The 26667-nt window shown below is 36.5% G+C and overlaps 2 protein-coding genes and 1 long non-coding RNA gene across 16 annotated transcripts in view; 1 reads left to right on the forward strand and 2 right to left on the reverse strand.

Annotated features, from left to right (window-relative positions):
• LOC105472791 (uncharacterized) overlaps positions 1-8172 on the reverse strand; it is a 611252-nt gene extending 603080 nt beyond the window's left edge. For 5 of the 14 annotated variants that reach the window (XR_011622747.1, XR_011622745.1, XR_011622744.1 and 2 more), the window contains exon 1: positions 744-1403. Coding sequence is in view for 3 of the 14 variants with exons in the window: in XM_071095543.1 (XP_070951644.1) it covers positions 744-754 (11 nt within the window). In the remaining 11 variants the exon portion in view is untranslated. Of the gene's footprint in view, positions 1-743 lie in introns of all 14 variants that reach the window. The other 9 variants (XR_011622749.1, XR_011622748.1, XM_071095544.1 and 6 more) reach the window with 5 other exon arrangements.
• Positions 8173-10140: 1968 nt separating this feature from the next.
• LOC139362983 (uncharacterized) lies at positions 10141-10784 on the forward strand. Its single transcript, XR_011622764.1, has 2 exons — positions 10141-10220; positions 10689-10784. It is a non-coding gene; the product is annotated as an uncharacterized lncRNA (long non-coding RNA).
• The window catches only part of LOC105472784 (N-6 adenine-specific DNA methyltransferase 1), a 545294-nt gene continuing 529119 nt past the window's right edge, over positions 10493-26667 (reverse strand). Inside the window, exon 18 of the mRNA XM_071095535.1 lies at positions 10493-10783. The gene's annotated coding sequence lies outside the window, so the exon portion shown is untranslated. The remainder of the gene's footprint in view (positions 10784-26667) is intronic.

Raw genomic sequence — 26667 nt, forward strand, 5'->3', positions numbered from 1 at the left:
AATCTACTCAGTTGGTTTCCTCTACAAGGACAGAAGGGAAGTGAAGATAAAATTTCAAGTTCCCTACTTATCCTTTATTAATAGTCAAAGGGGAGAAAAGCTCCTTGTTACTGTTGGACAAGTGAAGGATTTTCATGTCCCCACTAGAGGTTTGCTGATATCATACTGGCATGCTTCTATTACTGCTCCCCGTGTGAACTCCACTGACACCACAGGGAGGGGAAACTGGGCAATGATGAAAGTCCAGACTCTCTTCTAGGCCTTTTCTAACACCACCAGAAAGCGGTAGAGGCATTCTTCTTCATTACTAGGTGGTGGTGAAAAGCAAAACTCCTCAGGTGTATTCACTGACACAATAGAAGCCACAAGTGTGACTCATTACCCTTAGCAGAGAACAAAGTTACAACTTCCTATGCAGTCTTCTCTGACATCACCCTGGAGAGAGTCTGAGACCCCTCTTTATAGTCTGAAAAGAATGAAACTTTATGCTCGTCATTTAGCTTTTGCTAGCTAAGGTGGGACTGGGCTACAGGTTTTTTCTGTGGTATTTGGTCAGGGTGGAAGAGTTATTATATAGAAGCTTTCTTTCTTGCTAGTATGCCTTTCCTGAAACTTTGGCTAGAGCCAGTAGGCTTTTGTTAAGGATTTTTGGTTTTGCATCCTCTGGCATTTCTGGGATTTTTCCAGCTTCTGTATCTCCACGTCGGAAACATATGAGGCAAAAACAAAAACAGAAAACTTACCACCATGCCATTCTTTGGTCCTCCAGTTCCTTAGCTAGTTTTCCTTCTTCTTTACACTTTTCAGGTCTTCTTGGGTTTGTTTTACATATAATTTTCAAGGTTTTCAGTTGGATTTAGCAGGAATATATCTATTCCATCTTTCCGGAAGCAAAATACCATTGAGAGATATTGATTTTAGAAATGGAAATGACTCATGTGAGAGAACACAGAATGGAATAATTTTACTGAGACAAGAAAGATCAAACCACAGAGAAGATGAAGACTAACTAAATTAGCATGAGCTATGGTGGTTACAGAGGATAAAGTTACCTGACTGTTACAATCAATATGCTGGAGCTCAGGGAAGGCAAAACTATGTGATTAGTAGCCCTTTCCAAATTCCATTATGAGTGGGAACAATCAAATTCCTGGTGGCCACTTGCTTAGTACTGGCTTTTTACCCACAAGATTTAATACTAAGTTGATTGATTCACTGTGTTTTCTTTGCCTGTTTCATGAGCCGCTCACTTTAATTCTGGATGTTCGACTAGCAAAAAAGATCCATTTCTGTAATTTTGAAAATATGAAAATACGTGAAGTCAAAGTCAATCTCAAAACTTCTTTGTAGAGATGGTAAGTAAAATTAAAGGATTAAAAACCCATTACTGTGCTACAAATCTACTTAAAATTTCTTAATCATTGCTGTTTCTGAGCTCCTCTGAATAATCTGTTAATGTGTGGTACCCTGGCTCATGGTAAGGGCATGACTTACATTATATGCAAAAATACCTTAAAAGTATTTATTCAGGTAATAGATACTCCCTTTGTGATGAGAAACAGATTTAATACAATGATGACTTGTTCCCAAACAATAATCTGAGTATCAGAAATTGAAGCTTAAGTTATTCCTAAGTTTTATTCCTAAAATGGATTTTTTTTTGTTTTTCAGAAGAAACTAAAACATATTAATATGCAACTTCACACCCAAAGAAATGTGAAACTTTACTTTCCTGACAAAGAATGTCCACTAATTAAAAATGACAATGTTGGCACTTTAAAAGTATCTCTTTGCATACTGAACACCTGCTTTGGGTAATACCTTGGCAAACTAAAAGCATATGGCCATTCTCCTTTTCATGGTTGTACCCAATAAATGTCATCAGAATTTCAAAATGATGAAGAAGGTCTTTAAGTAGAGAAAACGAGATGCCACTTTTGGTTTTCTAAACCACAAGGATTTGAGGGAGGGGCCCTGAGGCACACACCCAGAGACCATTAAGTGATATAGGGGCCAGAAATACAGAGTCAAATTTTATACAATAAAGATCAAATATCAAAAATAGCTTACAATACTAAAACAGGTTATGTCTAAAGTCAGAAATTCTTTCAGTAATACTGGTAATTTTTTATGCCTCTAATCATAATCCGTAAGACTGAACTAAAGCAGAAAACTCTACATTTAATTTGTCGCTTGAGCAATATTATGCGGTTTCAAAACTATAGCTATAAGAAGAAATTCAGTTGATGTTTCCATTAGTGTATTATTCAAGTTCAGTCCATTACTAACCACTTTACATTTTTAAATACCAGCATGTCTTAATAGTAGGAGTACTGGACTAAGAGTAACAAGCTGCAAATTCGAGTTCTTAACTACCACTGACATCACAATGCATTACATTTTTTCTGAATCTCACTTTCCTTATTTGTAAATTAAAATAGTAATAATAGCTGTTCTGGGTGCCTCACAGGATAGCTCTAAGGAACAAAAGAAAGAAAATGTTTATTAAGTAGATTCACACCAAAGTGGTAATGAAACCCTTGAACAGTGAAACTCCAAGTGGATGTAGCTGGAGACTGAACTAGCACAAAAGAGCAAGAGGAGAAATTTGTTAGTGCAAATGAAGGGGAATAATATGTGAAATGATATCTGTATTACAGGTAAATTTCCTCAGAAAGCATTCAACTTGGAAGATGTTCTTATTAAAACACCCAGGGTCATCTTGGTATGTGTGTGTGCATGCATGCACATGTACATACACACACATGCAAACACAGATACACACACTAGTCTGCATTTATTGAATGCTAATTAAATACTAATTTAATGTCTGCTCTGTGTTTGTCACTGTGCTCAGAACTAGAGATAGAGGAGTAAGTAATTGAGAAACAGTCCCTCCTTTCACAGAGCATATGTTCTGGTAAGAAAGATTACAATATCATTTCCAAGTACGCAATGACAGCATGATACGTTGTAGAAATGAGAACTATGGTGGTATTCATTATTATAAATAATAAACATACAATATTATTTACAGATACATATTGTATCAATATTAAATACAGATACAATATGCTTCAGCAAAATAAGGGGGAAATATCAAAAAGAAAAGCAACATCATGCAATAAGCCAAGATTGCGCCACTGCACTCCAGCCTGGTGACAGAGCGAGACTCTATCTCAAAAAATAATAATAATAATAATAATAAATACAATAATAAATATAAATATTTATTATTGAGACATGAACATATTTGTGTCTACATTAACTGATATTTTAAATTTCCATCCCCTATTTCCATACTATTATAAAATGTTTAATAGTAATTAACTTGATATTTCAGTATTTAAGCTCCAGGATATCCAGGAGTAAGTATGTCTCAGCTAGAAAAGAGCATCAGCCAAAGACAGCCAAAAGGACTTTGTGTTCTCTTGTGGTGAGATGGTTAGTTAGTATCTGTTCAGTTATTAGGCAGAAACATGATTTCACTATGTCTTTATTTGGAAGTCGAAAGGCTTTTATATGAATATCAGGTTGACAAGGGGCAGACTGTGACAGCTTTGTACAATGTCAATTTAGTTAAACTAAAACTAAGCCTTCCATAATTCTATTTTCTATGTATTTCTGCATTAGGGTGAGCCAAAAGAGAAACTGCACAAGAATGGAATGGTAGACGTGAAAGAATGGCTATAATCTCTAAAGGTCAGTGTAGGGTACCAGGTCCCCATGTAGCTCACATACATTGTTACTGACCTGCTAGGCATGTGGGAGCAGCCAGACCTACAACTTTTTCAGATCCTGCTAGAGCTTCAGGTTTAGTTGTTGCTCCCAGGTAGAGAGTAGCTAGCTCTTCCTAACACAGGACACTCATATCATCAAGACTGGAGGAGGTAAGATTCAGACACTTCCCAGTTTTTCCTTATGGATTCCAGTTTGTCCTTGCTTTGTCTCCTATTCCATGTCTAACTTTTTTTCTGAACTACCAGCCTTGACTATCTATAGCAACTTCAGATCCACTGCCAGATACAGTGACAACAGCCTTCTGTAGACTTCTTTGCCAGCTCCCACAATTGTATATGTTCTGATTCCAACAATGTTCTTTCTTCTATGGTGATTATGCTTCTCCGATTGAACTCTAACAGATACAATATGCTGCAGCAAAATAAGGGGGAAATATCAAAAAGAAAGGCAACATCATGCAATGAGCCGAGATTGTGCCACTGCACTCCAGCCTGGTGACAGAGTGAGACTCCATCTCAAAAAAAAAAAAAAAAAAAAAAAAAGGCATCATCAGGGCACAAAAACAATGAATTCACTAACGTAAGAAAATTTGGAATTATTGACCTAGGATGATTGCTTCTGAAATCAGAAAGCCACCAGTTCAGCTAAATTAGAAGCACGTGGACTTTAGAACAAAGGTCTCCAGGCAAAAGGACTGGAGATTTGAGATTAAGTCCAGATAAAGAGTAGGTTACATGACAGAAAGTAAAGATAAAATTAATGATATTATCAAAACCTGAAAGAAAATGAAAGAAATCAATCATGAACTGCAGGTAAAACAAACATCTGCATAAGCAATTATGGTCTATATATCAAATTACTCCTTCAAATTAGAATAGGAAGCCAGTAAACTTCTAGAGGAAAAATGGACTGGATTTTAGGCAATAGAGTGAGCAAAAAGACAGATGATATTGGAGACATAACAAAGAAAACACGTTTCCAACAAGAAAAACAAATCAAAATAAAAGCACTTAGAAACTCTAGAAAGAACCAAGAAAAGAAAAAAGCATGGTGAAAACATGAAGGAAGTTAAAATGGGTCATAATTTTAAGAACTTGGGGGAGAGTAATAAAGGAGAATGGATTTGATCATCGTCCATTGAATGTCAGTGGGGTTGTCTCCATGGTGCTATAGAACAGGAGACTAATTCCGTCATCCACTGGGCATTGTTGTCAAGGATATTTAGATGGATATACCAACTTAATTGTAATTTATTTCAACTTTCAGACTCAGACTGCAAAATGCCTAGAAGACCAAATAATTAACACAAAACAGAGTATTAGTGGAATCAACACTGAGAAAATTAACAGTACAGTTGTAGAAAAAAGAACAAGGACATCATTTGATGTGCTTCACTTGCTACAAAATTGAGAAAAAAAGCATCTCAATAAAATATAGTATGACGCTTTGCTGAGTTAAGTGTGAGCTAAAGTTAGGAAAATCATCCTGTTTAATTATACTGTACACCATAAAAACAATTTAGCATAGAACATAAAACATTGCTAATCTATGTTTCTTGAAAACCTGCATTTCCCTGAACTTGAGTTAGAGAACTTTATGAACTGAATGACTGTGTGCCCCCTGCCAAATTCACGTGTTGAAGCTCTAATCCCTAGTATGACTGTGTTTAGAGATGGGGTCTCTAAAGAAATAATTAGGGTCAAATGTGGTAGTAAGGGTGGGTTTCTAATCCAATATGGCTGACTTCCTTATGAGAAGATATGCTAGAGAGCTTTCCACGTACCAAGGAAAAGCCATGTGAGGACACAGCAAGAAGAGGCCATCTACAAACCAGAAAGAGAGCCTCACCAGAAACAATCAGCCTGAAGCTTGATGTGGGACTCCAGCCTCCAGAACAACGAAAAAATACGTTATTGTTGTTTAAGCCATCTAGTCCACAGTATTTTGTTAGGCCAGCCAAGCTGACTAAGGCAGAGACCAATGGTGGGGTTAAAGAAGAGGTGAAGAGAAGCTAAATGCCTCGTGTTTCTAGTTCAATCATATCAGCCTCATGTTATTTGTTTTATAATTGTTGTTTATTGTATTAGATATCAGATTTTCCCTGATGAAAGAAAAAAGAGTTCCAAACCATGAACTAGCATCCCTGAAGAAACAGAATGTCAAAAGCATCTAAATACTAAATAATTTATGTTTCCTACTCAAATATTACTGATTTTCCTTTATGCCACCATTTTTATGCACTGTTTGATATTTTGTTTTAAAATAAATTTTAACTTACAGGAAGGTTTTAAAATAGTTATATAAAACTCACACTCGTAGCTATATTCAACAACTATTAACATTTTGCCAAAATTTCTCACACATACTCTATTTCTATTCCTCTTTTCCCTTCCCTCTCTCTTTACACATACAAAATAATATAGACATAGAAATCTAAACCTTTGAGATTAAATGCAGATATCATACTTCCATATCTCCTAAATACTTAAACACGCATTACAGCAAAACAAGGGCATTCTCTCTTTAAACACCTTCACAACATTTTTTGAACTTTCTTTTCTCTTTCTGTACTTCTTGCCCACAACTTATCTTGATTGCATTTGGTTACTTTTTTCATATTCATAAATACATACCAGTATTCTGAATGAGATAAGCTAGGTAGAATGGGGAAAGACTGGTGTTTCTAGAAGAAACTGTTGAATTCAGTTGCCATGGTGGGATTATGAAAATGGGTTTGATAAAAATTCAAGCAGAAATAAATATGCATGATCTTCTCCATTTAGAATTGTACAAAAAGCTGTGTATATTGTCTGCTTTGAGATGAAACAATAGTCTTGTGCATTGTCATGTCAAACACAAATAACTCTTTATTCTATTTTGTTTTTCTTGTTTTCCCTTCTAGTCCTGCATGAAAGATATCCAAAAACTGATCTTCACTGAAAAACAACACTAAAATCAAGCAGAAGATTCTTTTTGGCAAAACATATTGAACTGATAAAACACTAATTAGTATATTTGGGTTCAGGCCTCAGGACATTTTCTTCAAATGTTTTCATTTTTATTCATAATTTATAATGTAATTCTCTTTTATTTTGAAATACACGCTTGTTTTGGAGGAAAACTCTGGCAATATACCAAAGAAGAAGTTATATCTAAATGATTTAAATAGTGTTTGCTAAGCATCTTTGGTGACTATTTTTCTCCCTTAGAACTATAAAATCTAACAAACATAATTTATGGAGATGTTTAGTCTTAAACAGAGATGTTATAGTTTTGAACCGGATTAAATTTCAAAAGTACCTTTCTATATCTTGAGACTTTTTGGTAATATAAATCAAAATAAAACATCCATAAAACATAAAATTCTGCTTCTTTCATCTCTTAAGTTTCTGTGCTCTATTAAACTGTTATGGGTGTTTGTACACCAACTGCATACACATTTACTCATGGATGCAATGGGAAGCTGAGAATTTTTGAGTTGCACAATTAGGATGTAAGAATATTCTTCAAAGGCTTCGTCATAGTCCAGAGACTGAGGAATGCGTACTATCTCAAAGAGAAAAAACAAATAAGGCTCGCTTATCTTTCAAATTAAATTGACAGGGTATTAGCATAAGTAAAATTGTGTCATATTAATTATTGATCTGTAGGATGTTAGAGATTGTGCTAGAAAACTTAATGTAAGGACATGATACTCTTACTCATGCCTGGAGAGTTAGCAGTAATGTTAGTGTTATCCTGGCCAACTCTGTCCTTTTTCTTCCTAAATCATTTTCCCATCAGCCACTGATAAGAAATTCTGCTAATGAAGACATATTCTTTTTGTGTAAAACCCACACATGAATGAGATCATGATTTTTATGGAATCAGTATTAGTGACCACAGAATACGCTTGCAATAAATGTTGCTTAAATGTTTCTGAATATAGAAAAAAGAGACAAAAGTCAGTAAGCAGATGATGAAGCCCCTACCTACAGAGACTAAACCTTTTGGCCTTCATGAGGGTTTTTCTGTCTTACAGAGATTTTGTTGTGAAGTGACTCCAACATAAAGGGAATACAAAAATTAACACATTGCATAGAATACAGTATAATCTCAATAAATTCAACTGCCTTTCACCTCACACATGTCCTTTGCATCTCCCACACCAAAGTGGCCAAATGGGACACTGTTCTATATAAATACATATTCTCTTATATCCAAAAAAAAAAAAAAAATGAGCCTGGTATGGTGGCTCACACCTATAATCCCAGAACTTTGGGAGGCCAAGACTAGAGAGTCCCTTGAGCCCAGGAGTTTGAGACTAGACTGGGCAACATAGGGAGTCCCCATCTTCTCTCTTAAAGAAATTTAAAAATTAGTCAGACATGGTGCCATGCACTTGCGGTTCCAGTGACTCAGAAGGCTGAGGTGGAAGGATCGCTTAAGCCCAGGTTGAGGCTCAAGTGAGCTGTCATAGCACCACTGCACTCTAGCCTGAGTGACAGAGCAAGACCTTGTCTCAAAAGAGAGAAAAAAAATCATCTGTCACTTTTCTATATATGACAGTCCGTATACAGTTGTCATATATTGACCACTCTAAATCTAGCCTTCAAATAATATGACTGTTTTTGAATATAAATTGTGCATTGGCAAATCTAAATCCACCTTTCAAAGTACACATAGTTCTATTTTTTTTTAAGTCACTATCTGATTATTGACAAATCTGAACAAATCTGTCATGTGGCTGAGGATGAGGGGCTGGGAGAGGGGAGTGGTATTGCCCGTACACCAGATCATTTGACAGTACTTATGAACAAAGATCAATGTCAAATGAAAGGAACTTTCTCTCTACCTGGTCTATAAAGGACCCACCAAGGCACCTGAAATTCCCTTGTTCCTGTGGGACACTATTTGCTGCTGTCCTCTTTCCTACTTCAAAGCCCCCACCACCTGTTTCCTCTGGGATAGAGCTAGAACTGCCATAATGTTAAGAAGCAAAGGAGTTGTCCAAAATAATCCCCTCTTCACGTAAGGTGGCCAAAACAGGCCCGAAACTCACTGACAAGGCTGCAAGGTGGAGGTAGAAACACATGCTATCTTTCTGTTATCCCTGCTCTGTGTAAAGTAGGTAACCTGACGATGAAGTTAAGAGATTGGGAGCTGCCAGCATCACTACCTCTGCCCATTGGAGAGGTTGGAGCTCAAGGGAGCAGGTGCTAACTGAGAAAGAACAAATGCCCCACTGGATTTCCCAGTAACAGTAATTGGTATGTGGGTGTTCATCCCCTCCACTGAAGCTGATTCCTGGTACGCCCAGGGGCTCTCATTCACCCAATGGATGGTCCAGTCCTGAAGGACACTACCTCCTTTCACTCCCAAATTAAGGAAGTAATAGCATTTTTCAGATCTCAGAAATTTAACTCTCCTAATAGTCTCTAAGTCTATTGTTCTCACTTCCAGACATTATACTTCTAATTACATTTTCATAAACACCCACTATTAATTAAAATGGCGGCCGTCTACAGTTGTTCAATCATTGGCCAATATTTTGGAGTTCTGTTCATCTGAAAGCTTCCAACAATCTCTGCTACAATATAAAAATGTTTAAATGTTTTGCAGGTGGTAGTGTCTAATAAATATCTAATAACTGATTTAGCACTTTCAGATAAATTCAATAAAATAATTCTTGCGTTACGTCTACTAGAATAATTTTATTATAGTTACAATAATTCTTAAATTAGCCTTTTGAAGGCATGTGATCTTCACATCACATTTTGTTGCTGTCTCTTCCATGACTATATGGTGTTTTAGCATATTTGTGTGATAAACAAAATTTAGTTTTGATGAGAAAATCTGGTGTCAACATAGAGCCTTTGGCTGAAATTTCACCTGCAACAATATATTAAAATGATATCTGTTGAGTGTATCCTTTCTAAATTTGAATATTAAAACCACTATTGCAACTTGTTAAAATGTAAAAGTAACTGTTAAATTATAGAAAGAATTCACTAAATTATGCTCTAGTAACTTACTAAAGACATTTTTAATGAAGTCAATCAATATTTTCACTTATCTTTATAAGAGTTCCAAAATGCTAGCATAATGAGCTTTTCACAATATATATTTTGTTTCATTACGTATAATATCACCTTAATGTTTGTGGGAATTTAGTATTTCAACAATTCCCCTTACTATGTGTTGCTCTTTAGAAATATTTCTAAATTTTAAGTTATTTAAAGATCAGTGATTTAAAAAGAGCAATTCTGCCACCTTGTGTTCTGTAAAACCAGGATAGCTGCTTGCTTCTGGGAAATTGCCAGTACTTTCTTATCAAACTTGAAAGTTGTAACTCTGAATCAGAATTCTACGATGATAATCAGCTGTGCCCCTCCCCCTGTTTATTTTCTTCCAACTGTGCTTGTACTGATCATGGAAGCTGGTTACTTAAGCTGTACTTGTGCCAGAGTTAGGACTCATTCCTCAGGATTTCCACCAAGGTTTGTAAAGCCAAACAACAAAACTTTAATTGTAACCATATGTCACTCTGTTTAAATTTTATTTTATTTTATATATATATATATATATTTCAAATTTAGAATATATGTGTACATGGAATTACTGAAATGCTAGTTGATAGTCAGTTATACAGGTTATATTATACTCTATGTTTTAAAACAATAATAAGAACAATACAAAAAGAGGCTTACAATTTTTAAAAAATATACAACTTTTAAGAGGTAAGAAAAGTTGGTTGTGGTTTTTTGAAGTCAGATAATTAAAAAAAGAAAACTTTCAAACTTTTGGTAAAATACAACTTTTAATCAGAACATTAAAAATTAAACAGAAAAGGATCTCCTACTAATAAATAATCATTAACCTGTTGATGTGTCTCTTTCTTAGAGTGGAAAGTTCCAGGAATACACAATCCATTGTTTAAAGGTTTGTAATTTATCATTCTTCCCCAGAAAAGCAGAAGATGAAATGCCATCAAAAGTCTCAACTTCAGAGTCTGTCCTTCCCTTGATACTTGGATTACCGAACTCTTTGTATCATCTGTTCCCTTTGTGGATTTATTTTCAAAAGAAAAATGTAAGTTAGTCTTCACAGGACTAAATTTTGTAAGTCTATGAAAAGGCTTCATCAGAAATTTATATACATGGTGCTTGGAGTGAAGAGAGACCATCATTTTAATCAGATTGTCAAAGGTGTCTACATCCCCACCTTCCCAAAAGGATACAAATTACCATAAAAAGTCTCTGATTTGAATTACACAACTCTAGTTTCTATGAGTAAATCATAAAATTTCGGTGGTATGTTGCTGCCATCTTGTGTCTAGCAAATATCTCTTTCCATTTCCATTAAGTATGCTAGCTGGAGTGATCAATAAAGAAACATTCTAAATTCAACCCGTAGGATTCTGCAGGGACTTACGTGAACAAAACATGGAAAAACAGTGAACTTCAAGCTATAGGTCCCTTGAAGCATTATTAGAATTATTGTCCAAAACAGTTTTAATAAATTATACGGTTGCTCATGATTAAAGATTTCTCCTTAATAGTTTTAGTCTTAACTCATACTTAGAGCAGGAATTAGAATTGGCAGGAATCTCATAAGAAAGGACACCTAAATAATAACATTTCTGCAACTGAAGGCAAGGAAATATCACTAATTCATTGAGATGTTGCAATTAGTTTTTAAATCTTGGATTCTTAAGGTGAACTTCTCCAAGTTTCTGAGTATTCATCCAACATGTGCCAAACTTCAAAACTTTGTAAAGTTTAGGCATTTCAACTTGAAAAAAAATTTTTTAAAGCACAAACATAAAAGGAAAATGCTGTGATGTATGACATAAAATCAGAAGAATTTTTCAGCATTGTGATTTTTAGTTATCTGGCTAAATTGTCGGTGTTGATTTAACATACAATTTAAGAACTAAAATCACTTTTTGAACACTTATGTATAAAAAATGATTGTAATTCTAAAATAATCGTGAAATTTAAGAAATGGAGGATTAATTACAGACTCAGAAAGAAAACACAAACGTTCCAATGCTAACCAGCCTATCCAGCATGAACTTTTGAATATTATCAACTTTCCAACGGCATGGGAAGATGATTGGAGAGAGCTGGCAACTGCTTTTGAGTAATAAGTATATTTTGGAGCTCAATGGAAAGAAGAATTATGAATTTTCTTTCTCAGTAGTGTGACTACAAAATTCTTAGTTATAGAGGCATTAGTAGATATTATGAGGGTATTTCTAGCTAACAAATAATGTCTATTTTAGAGGGACTTCAAAGTAACCCTTTGGTTAAAAGAGGATTTGGAAGTTGGTCTTGAAGCTGATTTTGGATAGCAGGGACACTGATCTGGTGACTTTGTGGGGAGAGCATCACTTAATGCTGCTTTTGATAGATTGAAAACTGCTCTGTGAGAGAGGAAGAATTTGGTGTCATGATATAGCACTTTGGTCAAAAAAATAAGCAGAAATAACTAGTATAAAAATAAGCACCAATAAAGTTAACTTTTCAGGAGAAAATTTCTTTATATTATATTTTTATCTGGTTGGGAGGTTGGGGGTTGGAGACAGATAAGTTTAATTCAAATTCTCCAACTGACAAGCATTACTCACATTATCTGTATCAACTCACCCTTTTTTGAGTCTTTGATCATACAGCTGGCTTCCTAAACATGATAGGATTTCCTAAGGCACCTAAGATGTACTTCTAACAGGACGCTCAGTTAAAATAAATTATGCACGTTTCCAGGATCTGTTTCTGAGCCACTCAGATTCTTCTATTAACAAGCATATCTGAAATCAGTGTCCTATACCCATTTTTAGACTCTTACCCAAGGGCAGCCTAACTCTCTGAATTGGCAGAACTATTGTTAGGATACTGCATTGTTCTGGGTTTGCCCATCTGATATGCCTATCCCAGAGGAAGAGCTGTAGGAACTGATAGAAGTTTGGAGAGCCATGTTTCCTTCCACTCCATGCTTCTTGACCAATTAAAACAAAGCACAGAAGGGAAAAATCAGTAATCACATTACAAAAGAACACAGGCATAAAAATCTTTCATTCTGAACAGTGGAAACTCAATTTTGCTATATCCTTCTGAAAATTTGCCTAGAAATGACCAAAAAAAAAAAAAAAAAAAAAAAAAACAGAACCGGAAAAGACCTCAGAAGGACATGTGGCTTCCGGCCAGTTTTATGTGCCCCTTGTGTCCCTGGCCACACCTGAGAGCATAGATGTTCTCTTTGGCAATCTTTCCCGCTCTTTCACTCCAGTGGCGGCTGGTCTCCCCACTTCTCTTTGTGTTTACTTGATTCTATAGCTGCAGCATTCCCCCTTCTCTCAATGACATTTGGCTGGACTTTGACTTGAAACTTGTTTTGTGCTTGTAGTGACCTCTGATGTAGACTTGTTACATTCTTCCACTAGAATGCTTCCCAATGAGTTTCCAGTCCCTGCTGGCACTGCTTTAGCCCTAAGAGGTGAGGATCCCTTCTCAATACCAGTACCTCCCTTGCATCAGCACCCTGAACATCAACCCATTACAAAAAAACACGAACTTCTCAACGACATTTCTAGCTTCCTCTCTTGAAAACTTTTGGATTGTTTTTCCAAGGGCTTGACTGGGGTACATTGACCAACACCACAAAGTGTTACAACGAGAGTACCCATTCCTCCACTCCCAGCATTGTCCTGTGGCCAGGATCAAGTCCAGGCAGCTCAGTTACTTTCCCACTCAAGATAAGCTCCCTTCTCATCCAAAGCACCTTGGAGAAATTGAAACAACCTTTGACCCCACCCTGGGTGGAGGTGTCTTAAGCCTGCATACTAGATAAAAATGCCAGTTCCAGTGTGGTCTGCAACATTTCTCCTAGGGGAGACATTAATTTTTCATGAAGATTGTAAGGGATTTTATTCCTAAGCTGAAATCAATGAAGTTAATATGTTAAAACAAGCCTGTCCCATGGGATATTTGTGTCACTTGAAATGTGGAACTACAAGCATGAATAGTAAAATAGGACTTTTTCCTAAATTTTTAAAGTTGAAATAAGGAGTAGTTTCTGTTTAACTATGTCTCATGCTCATTCCAAAGTAGTTAAATGCACATAAATATTTTCTAACCACTCTGTTTTTTAAATTTCTTTTGTTGTTACTTATTTACCCCAAAACCACATTTTATGACTTCAAATCACCTTCATTCTTTAAAGCTGTCATGGATTTGGCTCTTTCAGATTGATCTCAATATATTTCTGACTGTGGTAACATCAAAAGCCAATATCAATTTCTTTCAAAAAATACCAACCATCTGTATTCCAATAAAATAATTTTTTAAAAATCATTTCTCTCTTAAACTAGTGTATTTTTAAAGAAGAATTTAAATAAAAAGCAAGGCAAGCATTTCTACCCTTACATATGACTACAATTCAAAAGCTTCGACAAAGTTGAAATTTTCTTATTGTCATTTGTCAGAATATATCTTGCAAAACAGATTTATTAGTATTTATCATCCATACGTATAATTCTGTGTGAGAGTATGTATGTACTTTGGCAGTGCAATGGAGTATTTGCATGCTTTAGTAATTTTTGAAAGGAAGCCCCAGGAAGCAGGATAGTTGATTTCCTTGACATAATGAGCTAAATGCCCATCATCATCCACTTGTCTATAGATAAAGTAAGGAACCTAAGTGCGTTTTGAAGAGCATTAGAAGGGGGGAGGTACCTATCTATATTTCAATCCACATTTCACTGTCTCATAATCCAACCCCACAAATACATTCAATTGGTTTAATATCCATGGAGATATTTTCATAGTTCTAAATCATTTCTTTATCATTCCAAAATCCAAGAAACTAAAATTGTCTGTTTGTTTCCTAATTCTTCTGGTGGCAAAATCTGAACTAATACAGCAAGTAGCCTTATCTACTTTTTCTTAATTAGTACCATTTCACTGCAGAGGTATTAATTAGTTAATCTGATTATGTATTTGATTATAAGGTGAAGGCATTTGTACCATACAATTTTTCTAAATTTAAAATTCTACAATTTAGAATTTGAAACATATCTTGTCTCAAAGTTTTTAAATAGATTTGTACTTATACTGGATAACACACTGCTTCTGGAAGGATAAATGATCTCAAAGGATTTATTAGACTCATTGTTCCCTGATTGACAATAAGGTTGGCTCCAGCACTTCGTTGTTTAGGGGCAAGGTGGGGACTAGACATAATAAGAGTGGAAAGAAAAGAGAGATATGGGTTTCAAGTGGCAAACAATATGTCTTTTGCACCTATGCAAAAGACGTATCATTCCAGATTATCTAAGGGGCAGAGGTAATCAGTTTCCATCTGGAGCTTTCCAGCATCTAACTGGATCAGTCCACACTCTGCATGTAGATTTTGGTGCCATTTCCTTCAGTTTTCAGAGGAAGAGAGTGAATTCTACTGCTTTTACAACTTTTAAAAATACAACCATCCTCTGTCTTGCTTACATTTGAATTAAGCGTTTTCCTGAGGAAATTTCAAGGATAGAGTTTGAGAAATTTCAGGAACCCCTTTAGAACTGCCAAATAGAAAGTTTCTTATGCAGACAAATCATTTTTTTTTTACAATAGTATAATACTGTAATAAGAAAGAAAAAATCACATAAGTTACTAAAATCTGTAATAGAAAATTTGATGGTTACAAAGCAATTTTTTTTTTTTTTTTTTTTTTTTTTTGAGACGGAGTCTCGCTCTGTCGCCCAAGGCTGGAGTGGAGTGGTGCGACCTTGGCTCACTGCAATCTCCACCTCCCGGGTTCACGCCATTTTCCTGCCTCCCGAGTAGCTGGGACTATAGGCACCCACCACCACGCCAGGCTAATTTTTTGTATTTTTGGTAGAGACGGGATGGTCTCTATCATGTTAGCCAGGATGGTCTCCATCTCCTGACTCTGTGATCCGTCCACCTCGGCCTCCCAAAGAGCTGGGATTACAGGCATGAGCCACCGCGCCTGGCCAGCATTTTTGAAATTAATTCAAATTTCTGAAAATCTGACCAAGTGAATATTTTTTTCTTATATATTATACCTGTTATACATTATACATATTTAAAATGCCATTTTGAATAATTGGCTTCTTTGCATTAGATAGACATTTAAAATGCAAAAAAAAAAAGAAATTGATTAAGATAAGTAAATAAACCAGTCTTTCAGATAATGTTACAAATTTATTCTAAGTTTTACTCAGAATCTGCAAATATTATTTTAAATTTGCCATACCCTTAAGCATATATAATCAGTAAGTATCTTTAAATAATTGTTATTTGTAAGAATATGTCTTGCAAAACAGATTTTCAAAGTTGAAATTTCTAAGGCAAGAAACTAGAAAATGTTGAGGAAAACATAAGAAAACTATGCCCCATTCCTCAAACATTTTCTACTTGTTGGTTTTAGTGGGAAGTCTCATATCACATATACAGAACTCCCTTAAAAAATAAAAAAATGTGCCATAATTTTGGAATCATATAATATACCCCACTTACTAACTTGAGACATGTGTTTTAAAATTATTATTTAGAGAAAAGAGCCTTTCAATAACAATTTGATTGTGAACACAGAATTATAATTGAGCCTTAGGAGCACTATGTTGCTTTTTTCAGACACAATAGGTAGGGTTTTGATTTGATCACATCTCCAGGAATTCAGTGTGGTTCACACTGAAATTGTTGTGGTTCACACAAGATTGTTGAGCACAATCTTGGATTATACTCATTGAAAGCTAGAAGGGGAAATGACCAACAAGAGATTTCACAGAAAGCATACTTTGCCATATGGCTTCTAACTGTTTGCTCTTTGAAGCTCAGTGAGAGAGATCTGAGATACTACAGCCATGTTTTTCCTTTGTCATGAAAGATTTGTCTAGGAAGACAGCAGAAGCCATGAATTTGACATGCTAGTCAAAATACAAGAAGTTTAAGGCAACAGATGAAAAAGCAGAGGGCTTGCAGCTGTTTCAAATGAGTTCCTGTGGTGCTGCGCTTCTTTCGAAGAGGGCCCTATCTCAGAATAAAGCCACAAGAGTTCTTCCTACCACTAAACAGTCCTATAGGTTAAAACCCATGACAGCCATTCTACTGATTTAAATTTTGATAGATCCTTATTTAAGCATCAAAGTTTAATCAGTAATCTTTTGCATAAATGGGATATAATTAGTGATGTGTGAAAATTCACTAAATAAGCTTTCCTTCTTTGGTTTATTATGATGCTCAGAATTAGTCAATAATTTTTTGCATTTTTTGTTCTAACTCTGGGAATTTTCATGCTATTCTGAACCTTGAACGTTTAAAATGCATAATAAAATACATGAAGTCCAACTTATCCTCAATTAAAATTTAATAAGCTTTGAGAACTCTAAGGTATTACTAGTGATCATTTTTTACAAAAGAAATTTCAAGAAATATTAATATACCCATTGTATTAGTCTGTTCTCACCCTGCTATGAAGAAATACCCAAGATTGGATAATTTATAAAGAAAAGAGGTTTAATTGATTCACATTTCTGCATGGCTGGGGGTGCCTCAGGAAGCTTACAATCATGGCAGAAGTCACCTCTTTACAGGGTTGTAGGAGATAGAATGAGTGCCAGGAGGGAAATGCTGGATGCTTCTATGATGTGGTTTGGCTGTGTCCCCACCAAAATCTCATCTTGAATTTTAGCTCCCATAACCCCCATGTGTCATGGGAGGGACCCGGTGGGAGGTAATTGAATTGTGGGGCCTGGTCTTTCCTGTCCTGTTCTTGAAATAGTGAATAAATCTCACAAGATCTGATGGTTTTACAAAGAGGAGTTTCCCTGCATGTGCTTTCTTGCCTGCCATTGTGTAAGACGTGCCATTGGTTCTCCTTTGCCTTCTGCCATGATTGTGAGGCCACCCCAGCCATGCTGAACTGTGAGTCTGTTAAGCCTCTTTCCTTCATAAATTAGCTAGTCTCAGGTATGTCTTTATTAGCAGTGTGAGAACAGACTAATACACTTATAAAACCATCAGATCTCGTGAGAACTCACTATCACAAGAATAAACACGGGAAAAACATCCCGTATGATTCAGTTACCTCCCACTGGGTTCTTCCCACATGTAGGTGTTATGAGGATTACAATTCAAGATGAGATTTCAGTGGGGACATAGCCAAACGATATCACCCATAGACCACTTTTTTTTATTCATGAGTTAATTATTTTGAGAAGAGAATCTTAGTATATTCCTAAAATTTAGAGAAAGACTTTATGTCTAAAAGAATGTCAATTAGAAAATTGTCACTGGGGCCAGGCGTGGTGGGTTATGCATGTAATCCTAGCACTTTGGGAGCCCAAGGTGGGCAGATCGCTTGAGGTCAGGAGTTCGAGACCAGCCCAGCCAACATGGTGAAACCCCATCTCCACTAAAAACACAAAAATTATCCAGGTGTGGTGGCAGGCACCTGTAATCTCAGCTACTCTGGAGGCTAAGGCAGGAGAATTGTTTGAACCTGGAGACAAAGGTTGTAGTGAGCCAAGATCACGCTACTGCACTTCAGCCTGGGTGACTTGACACTGGTTGGTTTGTTTTGTTTTGTTTGGAGCATTGAAACAATTGTCCTCCAACTATTAATCCATCATAGCAAGATTAAAATGTTAATGCAACTATTATATTTGAAAATTAGCATCCTGATGAAATTATAAACTTGACCACATTGCAATAGCACCAACAATGGATTACTCATCACACATAATGACCCACTTCAAATTTAAATGATATTATTTAGTGCAATTAAATTAGAATTATCAAATTTCTATCTAGAGGACATATGTGATGACTTTAGAGTAAATTGCCATAAAAACAATAGGCAGTGACATGAGAAGAGGTCAATTTAGAGTCCAAGAGATACAGGAACTAAAGATGACTTTGTACACAACTTATTTATATTTTCTTTTTACCATGTAATATATGTGAACAACTTAGGGTTGTAATGCAGTGCCTGGAAGTTCCTTTATATCACATTTAGTTGCTATGAGAGTTCCTGGATGAGAAAATCAGGGACAATCCAATGGGAGTGGGCATGGAGCAGAGGCAAAGAACAGCACATCAGAGTGAGAAGGGAATAAAGAAGAATAAAGTTAATGCAAATCTGGCAGTTTCTGACCATTTGTTTTTCCTTGTGACTTTTAAAAATCTTTTGCTAGGCTGTCTTTAAGCTATAATTTGTAGTCTCAACAGAAGGCATAGAGTGAGTGGTATCCAGACCACTACGACTCAAAGAGAGAAGACCTTTCTTTAATGGATAGAAATTTAAGACTACAAGAGTTCACTGTTTTTACCATCCTTGGAACAATATGTGTGCTCTAGGGAGAGATAATTACTTTTAAGAACTTCAAATCTAGCGCCTTTCACCAACTTAATTCTTTGAAAATGTTAGAAAAACATGACTTTTTTTCCTGAAACTTATTCTGAACAGACTTGAATGTTCCCACCCAGGGAGCAATTCAGGAAAGATTCTTCCTGCCAACCTTTCATGGCTAAATTTCTCAAGCACGACCTAGGTTAAAGTAAGGTTGCTTCAGTCTTGGGATGATTGCCATTTTTCCATTTATTGATTTTACATTTTTTGTTTCATCTCTGCAGGAAAGCATTTGTGTGGCTGGGGAATGAGGAAGTGTGAAAGAGTGCCTGCTTTTTCTGGGATTGCATGGTCTCCTAACTATGATTTCGTCACTTTAAGATGAAAATGCTGACAGCTAGGGTGGAGAGTCAAAGAAATAAATTAACGCCCTTGTCTGGTGTTCAAAGTAATGATATCATAAGTGTTACAATGATTATTCCATACCAGGATAAAGACTCATGCTGATGAATGACTTAATAACCTATGGTAACTATGTGAAGTTGTTTTATTAAAGATGGTGGCCTACTGATCTCTGTCTCTTCTGAAAACAAAATGAGGATAAAAAGTGCAAACTACACCCACAGCAAGAGAGATAAAACAGATATTCTGGATTTTCTAATCACAGTAGTTGTTATGAAAGAAAATCAATTTATAAAAAATTGTAAGTGATCTCTAGTAAGAAATCAGTCTCCCTTAGTGAAATAAAAATATACCTGAAAGTGGCTTCCCCCCACCCAATGGCAGCTGGCATGCTTTATGGGACCCTAGCCTATGACACTAAAATTGACCTCTAATGCATTAAGGGAAATAGGCTCTTCTTCCACTTGTTTGTGTATATAAGGGCCTTGAGTTCCCCACATTTATTTCAGAGTCAAGAAGCAAAAGATTAAACATTGGTCACTGATTAAATAATGTAATGATTTTCAATAAAATTCACAGGTTACCCCAACAATCATGGGTTAACTGTGTCCTATGAGATCATAGTAAAATCCAGAATATTTTCATTATATTTGGTAGCAAAGCATACTGCACGGCTACAACTTCTTCTCTGCCCTTGCTCAGCTACCTCCTCTCTTCCAATTCCCCTTTGCCATCCATGACCAGCCATGCACATGCATGAACAGTCAGAGGAGGAACAGGGATGCTCTTCAGGAACCCTTATAGAGCCCCCGAGTGTCTGAGAAATGCAATTGCCTCCACTGCACTCCAACTCCCACAGACAGCTCCTTTCCCCATTATTTTTTGGAGGAAGAGCTAGGTTCCTAACTCCATTGCAATCAGTCACAACTCACTTCATCACATGTGCCCTGGATGAAGCTATAAAATCAGATATCCAATCAAGAGAAATGGTGTAGGCATTAACTTTGGGCTAATTTCCGGTGGTATATTCTCAGATTCTTGCCTCATTTCCTCTACTGTTTTGTCATAGAATGTTAAGGATTTTCTAGAGACAATAAAGCTGAAAGCAATGGAAAGAAGTCTTGGCTGGAAAACAAAGAGAAAATAATCCTTCAATATTAAAATCCTTTAAAAGGAGATGAAGGAATTACATTAAATGACAATTATAGTGCAGTAAGGAAATGACTCCAAAGCTGGTAAGCTCATCATGATTTTGGGGGAGAATTCATAGTAGAACAGGAAAAGGCAAAGATTTGGAGCCAGAACAGAGCCCCCAAGGCATTTGTGCCTGAGGGATGTCACTGGAGCAAAGGCCACTCATGTAGAGGTCTGTGAGAAGACCATCACTGAGGCCTCTCCTGCTGTCTCCAGTGGCCCTACCCTTCCAGTGCAACCCAATTCTCAAGACATCTAAGAATTATTAGGGAAAGGAAAGGGAAGCAAAGGAAGAGAAGACTCAAGTAACAAACCTATAAATAACTTTTTTTTTTTTTTTTTTTTTTTTTGAGAGAGAGTCTTGCTCTGCCATCCAGGCTGGAGTGGAGTGGTGCAATCTTGGCTTACAATCTTAGCATCACAATTGGGATGCTAAGAAATGTTGGGAATGGAGAAACAAAAGTTATCATTTTTAGTTACTTGGTAAAAGTTAATCACAATTCAGTTGGTAAATTCTCAATCATCATTGTTCAAATGTCAGCTAAAGTAAATCTCCAAACCAATCTTGCCCAACAGTTGATCACTCTTTCCATGCTTGATAGCTCTACCTTGTAAAGAGTTATTGGCTGGGTGTGGTGGCTCATGCCTGTAATCCCAGCACTTTGGGAGGCCAAGGCAGGCAAACTGCCTGAAGTCAGGAGTTCAAGACCAGCCTGGTCAAAATGGCGAAACTAAATAAAATAAAAAAATTAGCCGGGCATGGTGGCATGTGCCTGTAATCCCAGCTACTCATGAGGCTGAGGCAGGGGAATTGCTTGAACCAGGAAGGTGGAGGTTACAGTGAGCCAAGATTGCACCACTCCACTCCCGTCTGGATAGCAGAGCAAGACTCTCTCAAAAAAAAAAAAAAAAAAAGAGTTATTTATAGGTTTATTACTAGAGTCTTCTCTTCCTTTGCTTTCCTTTCCTTTCCCTTCCTTCCTTCCTCCTCCCTTTTTCCTTCCCTCCCTCCCTTCTTCCTTCCTTCATTCCTCCCTCCCTTTCCTTCTCCTTCTCCTCCTCTTGTTCCTCCTCCTCTTCCTCTGCTTCTTCTCCTTCCTTCCTCCTTCCTTTCTCTCTCTCTCTTTCTTCTTTCTTTCTTTCCTTTCTTTCTCTCATTCTTTCTTTCTTTGTCTGTCTCCCTGACTTTAGAGAAAAGAAATGGTATCATCTTGGTTGTGTTCTGTCACATGAATCTGACAAATATTTGTTGGGCTCAAGGAAACTGAAGGTTGTAGAAGTCACTCTTAGATTCTTGGAAATATAGTTGCTCAACTGTAAAATAGTCATAATATCTTTTTCTTACGGTTGCTGGACTAATTTTAATAATTTGCCATATATGTCTGGTAAATGTCATGCCCTCAGCTAAATGGTTGTTGATGTATTACTATTTTCAAGTATATTATTTTAAATATTTCATAATATGTCTATTTTTATTATGGAGACAGTCTTGCTCTGTCACCCAGGCTGGAGTGCAGTGGCGCAATCTTGGCTCACTGCAACCTCCGCCTCCTGGGTTCAAGAGATTCTGCTGCCTCAGCCTCCTGAGTAGCTGGGACTACAGGCGCCGCCACCACGCCCAGCTAATTTTTTGTATTTTTAGTAGAGACAGGGTTTCACCGTGTTAGCCAGGATGGTCTCCATTTCCCAACCTTGTGATCCGCCCACCTCGGCCTCCTAAAGTGCTGGAATTACAGGCGTGAGTCACCGTGCCCAGTCAGTATGTGTATTATTATCACTAGTACTAATAATAATTGAGTTCCTAGGTGGACCTGGGGTAAACTTCATCTGCTGAAGACTTGAAGTGATTCTCTTTGTCCTCTAAATAGAGTCTAAATGATTTCAGTAAAGCACAGACCACTTCTTTTTTGCATTTTTTTTTCTTTTCCAGATACGTTCTTGGTTATGCTTTCTCTGCCTTTTACTTCTTAAAATTTTTTTCAAGTGTTCTTAAGATGACTTCTCTCATTCTAATGGTTTTAATATTAAATTTCTAAATCTGGTTTTAAAATGAAACAGGATTACAAAACATGTTTGCAGATTAAGCTGGTATTAGAGAGATTAATAAATAAAAGTATTTTTTAACATGGGAACTCCACAATGTTGTGGTAGCTGGGGACAAATGTTTCTAGTGTATTTTGTGGCAGGGAAATGCAATCAGTTCATATGGGAGATGAATTTAGTTTTTGGATGCTCCTCCTTGTAATTAATAATAAATCCTGGTTAAAATAATGAAAGGAAAACAGGAAACGGAAGAAAAGAATCTCTAATCTGTGACTGGAGTGTAACTGTTTGGATAGTAATTATTGCCACATTTTTTGTATCATTACGAAAGTAAAATATCAGACCAACATTCTGATTGTTTTATAAAAGAAAACAGGAACATCATTTTGTTCCTGATACTTGGCACTGACATTTCTACATATTATTAGAAGTAGCATTTGTCCCTTTACTGTAATAATGTGTTTTGAACAGATTGATTTTGACATTCTAATAAATAACCAACATGTAGGCAATTGAATATTTTGATTTTTTCCCAAAGAATTAGTTAAAACTTACATATACATTTGAAGAATCATCAACTTTTAGATAGCATTTCATTAAAACCATGAGACCAGATGAAATTACTTAGGGAATAAACAGAAATGCATAGACATTTTTGTTTGTTCTTAGTTTTCAATCATTGAAAAAATGATAAATTATCAGGCAAGGTAACTGGTGATCAGTTTCGTTATCAAAGAGGAATAAACAGCTATAAAAACTGAAGGGCAATTGCCATATTAAAGTAAAAATTCTTTTGGGATTAAATAGAGGGCACTGCTCTAGTAAGATATAGCAAACACTAAAAATGTTAAGAGGTGATTTGAGACCTCAGTATTCCTTGCTGAAGCCAAATTTAGATATACAGTTGATTTTACTATTTATTCAAGTTTACCTGCCCAGGAGAAAAAAGAAAAAAATGAATTTTTCATTTTGTGTTTTTCTTAAATTAGGCAAATTCTAAAACAGATTTGTATTTTACTAGCTCACATTCTACTTAAAATGAACAAGTACAGATATGTTTATAACCCTATTTTCTGACCTTCTACTCTAGTCTGGCTTTCTCCTCATGCTGACTTCTTCCAGATTAACAATCTCAGAGCAATTCCAGAAGTGTAGTGGGATCACAGTCTCTATTTAATGTGCAGCAAAATACCAATAGACTTTATTTGCCTAAATAATCAAAAAGATATCTATAAATGTGCATGCATAAAAATCCTAAAATAAATAAAAATGTTAAAGAAGTAAGTCTTGGGCCGGGCGCGGTGGCTCAAGCCTGTAATCCCAGCACTTTGGGAGGCCGAGACGGGCGGATCACAAGGTCAGGAGATCGAGACCATCCTGGCTAACACGGTGAAACCCCGTCTCTGCTAAAAAATACAAAAACCTAGCCGGGCGAGGTGGCGGGCGTCTGTAGTCCCAGCTACTCGGGAGGCTGAGGCAGGAGAATGGCGTGAACCCAGGAGGCGGAGCTTGCAGTGAGCTGAGATCCGGCCACTGCACTCCAGTCTGGGCGACAAAGCGAGACTCTGTCTCAACAACAACAAAAAAAAAAAAAAAAAAAAAGAAGTAAGTCTTTAACATTTAAAAATTACTTGCTGTTGTTGTTTTGAAGAGTTTCTTTCTTAGGTCTTTGGAACTATTTCATCTGGTATGGGAAGACAGTCTGATTTTTCATTAGTAGAAATAGTAGTGATATAAAAACAGTAGTAATAGAAAAGATAGTGCATGTAAGCATACTATTTCCGAGTTTAACTAAGAACTGGTGAAGTAGGTTAGGAAACACAGCCATGAACATTTCAGGGGTCATGGCACAGAGCAAAGATAAGCATAGAGTAATATGGAAGTGATGTCTTGACTGAGCCTCTATCTAACTGAACACATGTTATTCAGGTCCTTCAAATCAATTTCTGCATGTTTATTTAATACATACCAACTTGCTATGGTTGGAGTGGCTTACTGGATCACAATTCTCATCTCATTCTTTCAATTTAATATTGCTGAGCCTAAGAAAGGTCACTTTTTACCCATGTTTATTTTACTCGGAAATCAAAATTTGGACAATGTTTAGAGAAAATAGCTTTTCTCTGCTCCTCTCAGAACCTGAAGGTTTGTTCACTCAAATTTTTGACAGTTGATGATCACTCTCTGTTGCAAGTTTATCTGGGGCTACCAATGAGAAAACCTACACGTGGCCTCTGTGCTTTCTCACAGAATGGTAGCTGAGTTTCAGAGACAAATGTTTTGAAAAAGAAAAAGTGATAGAAATAAAGGGAGAAGGAGAGAGAGAGAGAGAGAGAGAGAGAGAGAGAGAGAGAGAGAGTAGACAGAAGCCTTAGAAGTCATGCAACATCACATCCACTGCATTCTATCCATCAAGCCAGCCACAAATGCCACCAAAATGCAAGGGCATGAAAAACAGACTTTACATCTTTATTAGAAGAGGCAGAATTCTGCAAAAGCATATAGGCAATAGAATCTCTCATAACTGGTTTGCTCGACATGCTGTCAGTATAGTTCCACAGAAGAATTTTGTTGTTGCTGTCCTTATTTTCTAAAGAGTAAAGTTTTATCATGAAGAACATAACTGATGAATATGAAGGAAAGAAAGATAAAACAATTAACAGTGTGTGCATATTTACGTGTGTATTCATGCTAAGTATACATTCCTTCAAAAGGCTCCTATTCACTGCTTGAAACTTCATGGGGAAATTGATTCATGGCTAAATATAAATAGCAGCTTCCATTTTAATATACAGTCTTCCTTGGTATAACAGGAAATTGGTATGACTTCACACATCAAATATTCTTTTTCCTCCCCTTCCTCCCTCTTCTCCTCCATCTCCTTCTGCTGCTTCTTCCTTTTTTCTCTTTTATAAAATAAATTTGCATTATTATCCTCAAAGTAACAGTTATAGCTCATCACACTCCATGCCCACACTGTTTCTTCAGACTTGAGATTAAATCCAAAGACACAATGTAATGGCCAGTGATTGTCAAAGTGCAGAAAAGGTCTATCTAGGGAAGAAGTCTCAATAGAAAGAAAATGTGGAACACTCAATGGAAAGAAGAGAGGAGAGTCAGACCCATTCTCACTCTCTTCCTTTTGGTGTAGAAATATGGTAGGTAGACAGAGGGAACAATGCAAAAGAAATACCAGCCCAGTGAGGAGGGAACTCAATGCCATTTGGGGAACAGTTGTTGCTTTTTGTGGTACATTTTAGATAAATTTCAAGTAGTCATGTTTAGGTTTGGTTAGGAGAGGTGACTAGACAGATTATCTGCAGGGCTCATCATGATCTTCATAGAATAAGTGGCAGAGTAATTGGTGATATAAGATTCTATGTGCCCAGAACACAGCACAGCAAACATGAACAGGAAGAGGCCTCCAGGGGAGTCAGACTTAAAAAGGCACAATATTTAAAAATGTCACCATAAGTGGCAAATAGTAGAGTCCAAGGACTTCAGTAATGGGTACTAGAATGCTAACCACACAACAGATAGGGCCAGTCCTGCTTCACTAGTTGTGGGTTCAGGGACCAAAACAGAAAGTCCCTGCTTAGCAGAGACCAGCAAGATTCAAAAGACACCTTGTAGATCAGGGAACACTGCTATGGAGGTTCTCCCTTCCTGCACATATGTGGAGAGGAAGGGTAGAGGAGAAGAAAGTCTAAACTCCTGAGCACTTGTACAAAGAAGACTGATACATCCAAAATTATTATCTAAACTGGAAGGGACTGTGATTCTATCAACTTCAGGTTGCAATTTAGGTTTCCCTGACCACTTATAAAGTAACTGTTAATGAGGATAATCAGATTGGTTGTAGTAAATTAAGACCAACAAGATTTTGCCCATCTGAGTACATGCTCATGTAGCAAATATGGGAGCTTTCCCCCTTAGAGA

The sequence above is a fragment of the Macaca nemestrina genome, chromosome 4 (assembly GCF_043159975.1).
Source record: "Macaca nemestrina isolate mMacNem1 chromosome 4, mMacNem.hap1, whole genome shotgun sequence".
Lineage (NCBI taxonomy): Eukaryota > Metazoa > Chordata > Mammalia > Primates > Cercopithecidae > Macaca > Macaca nemestrina.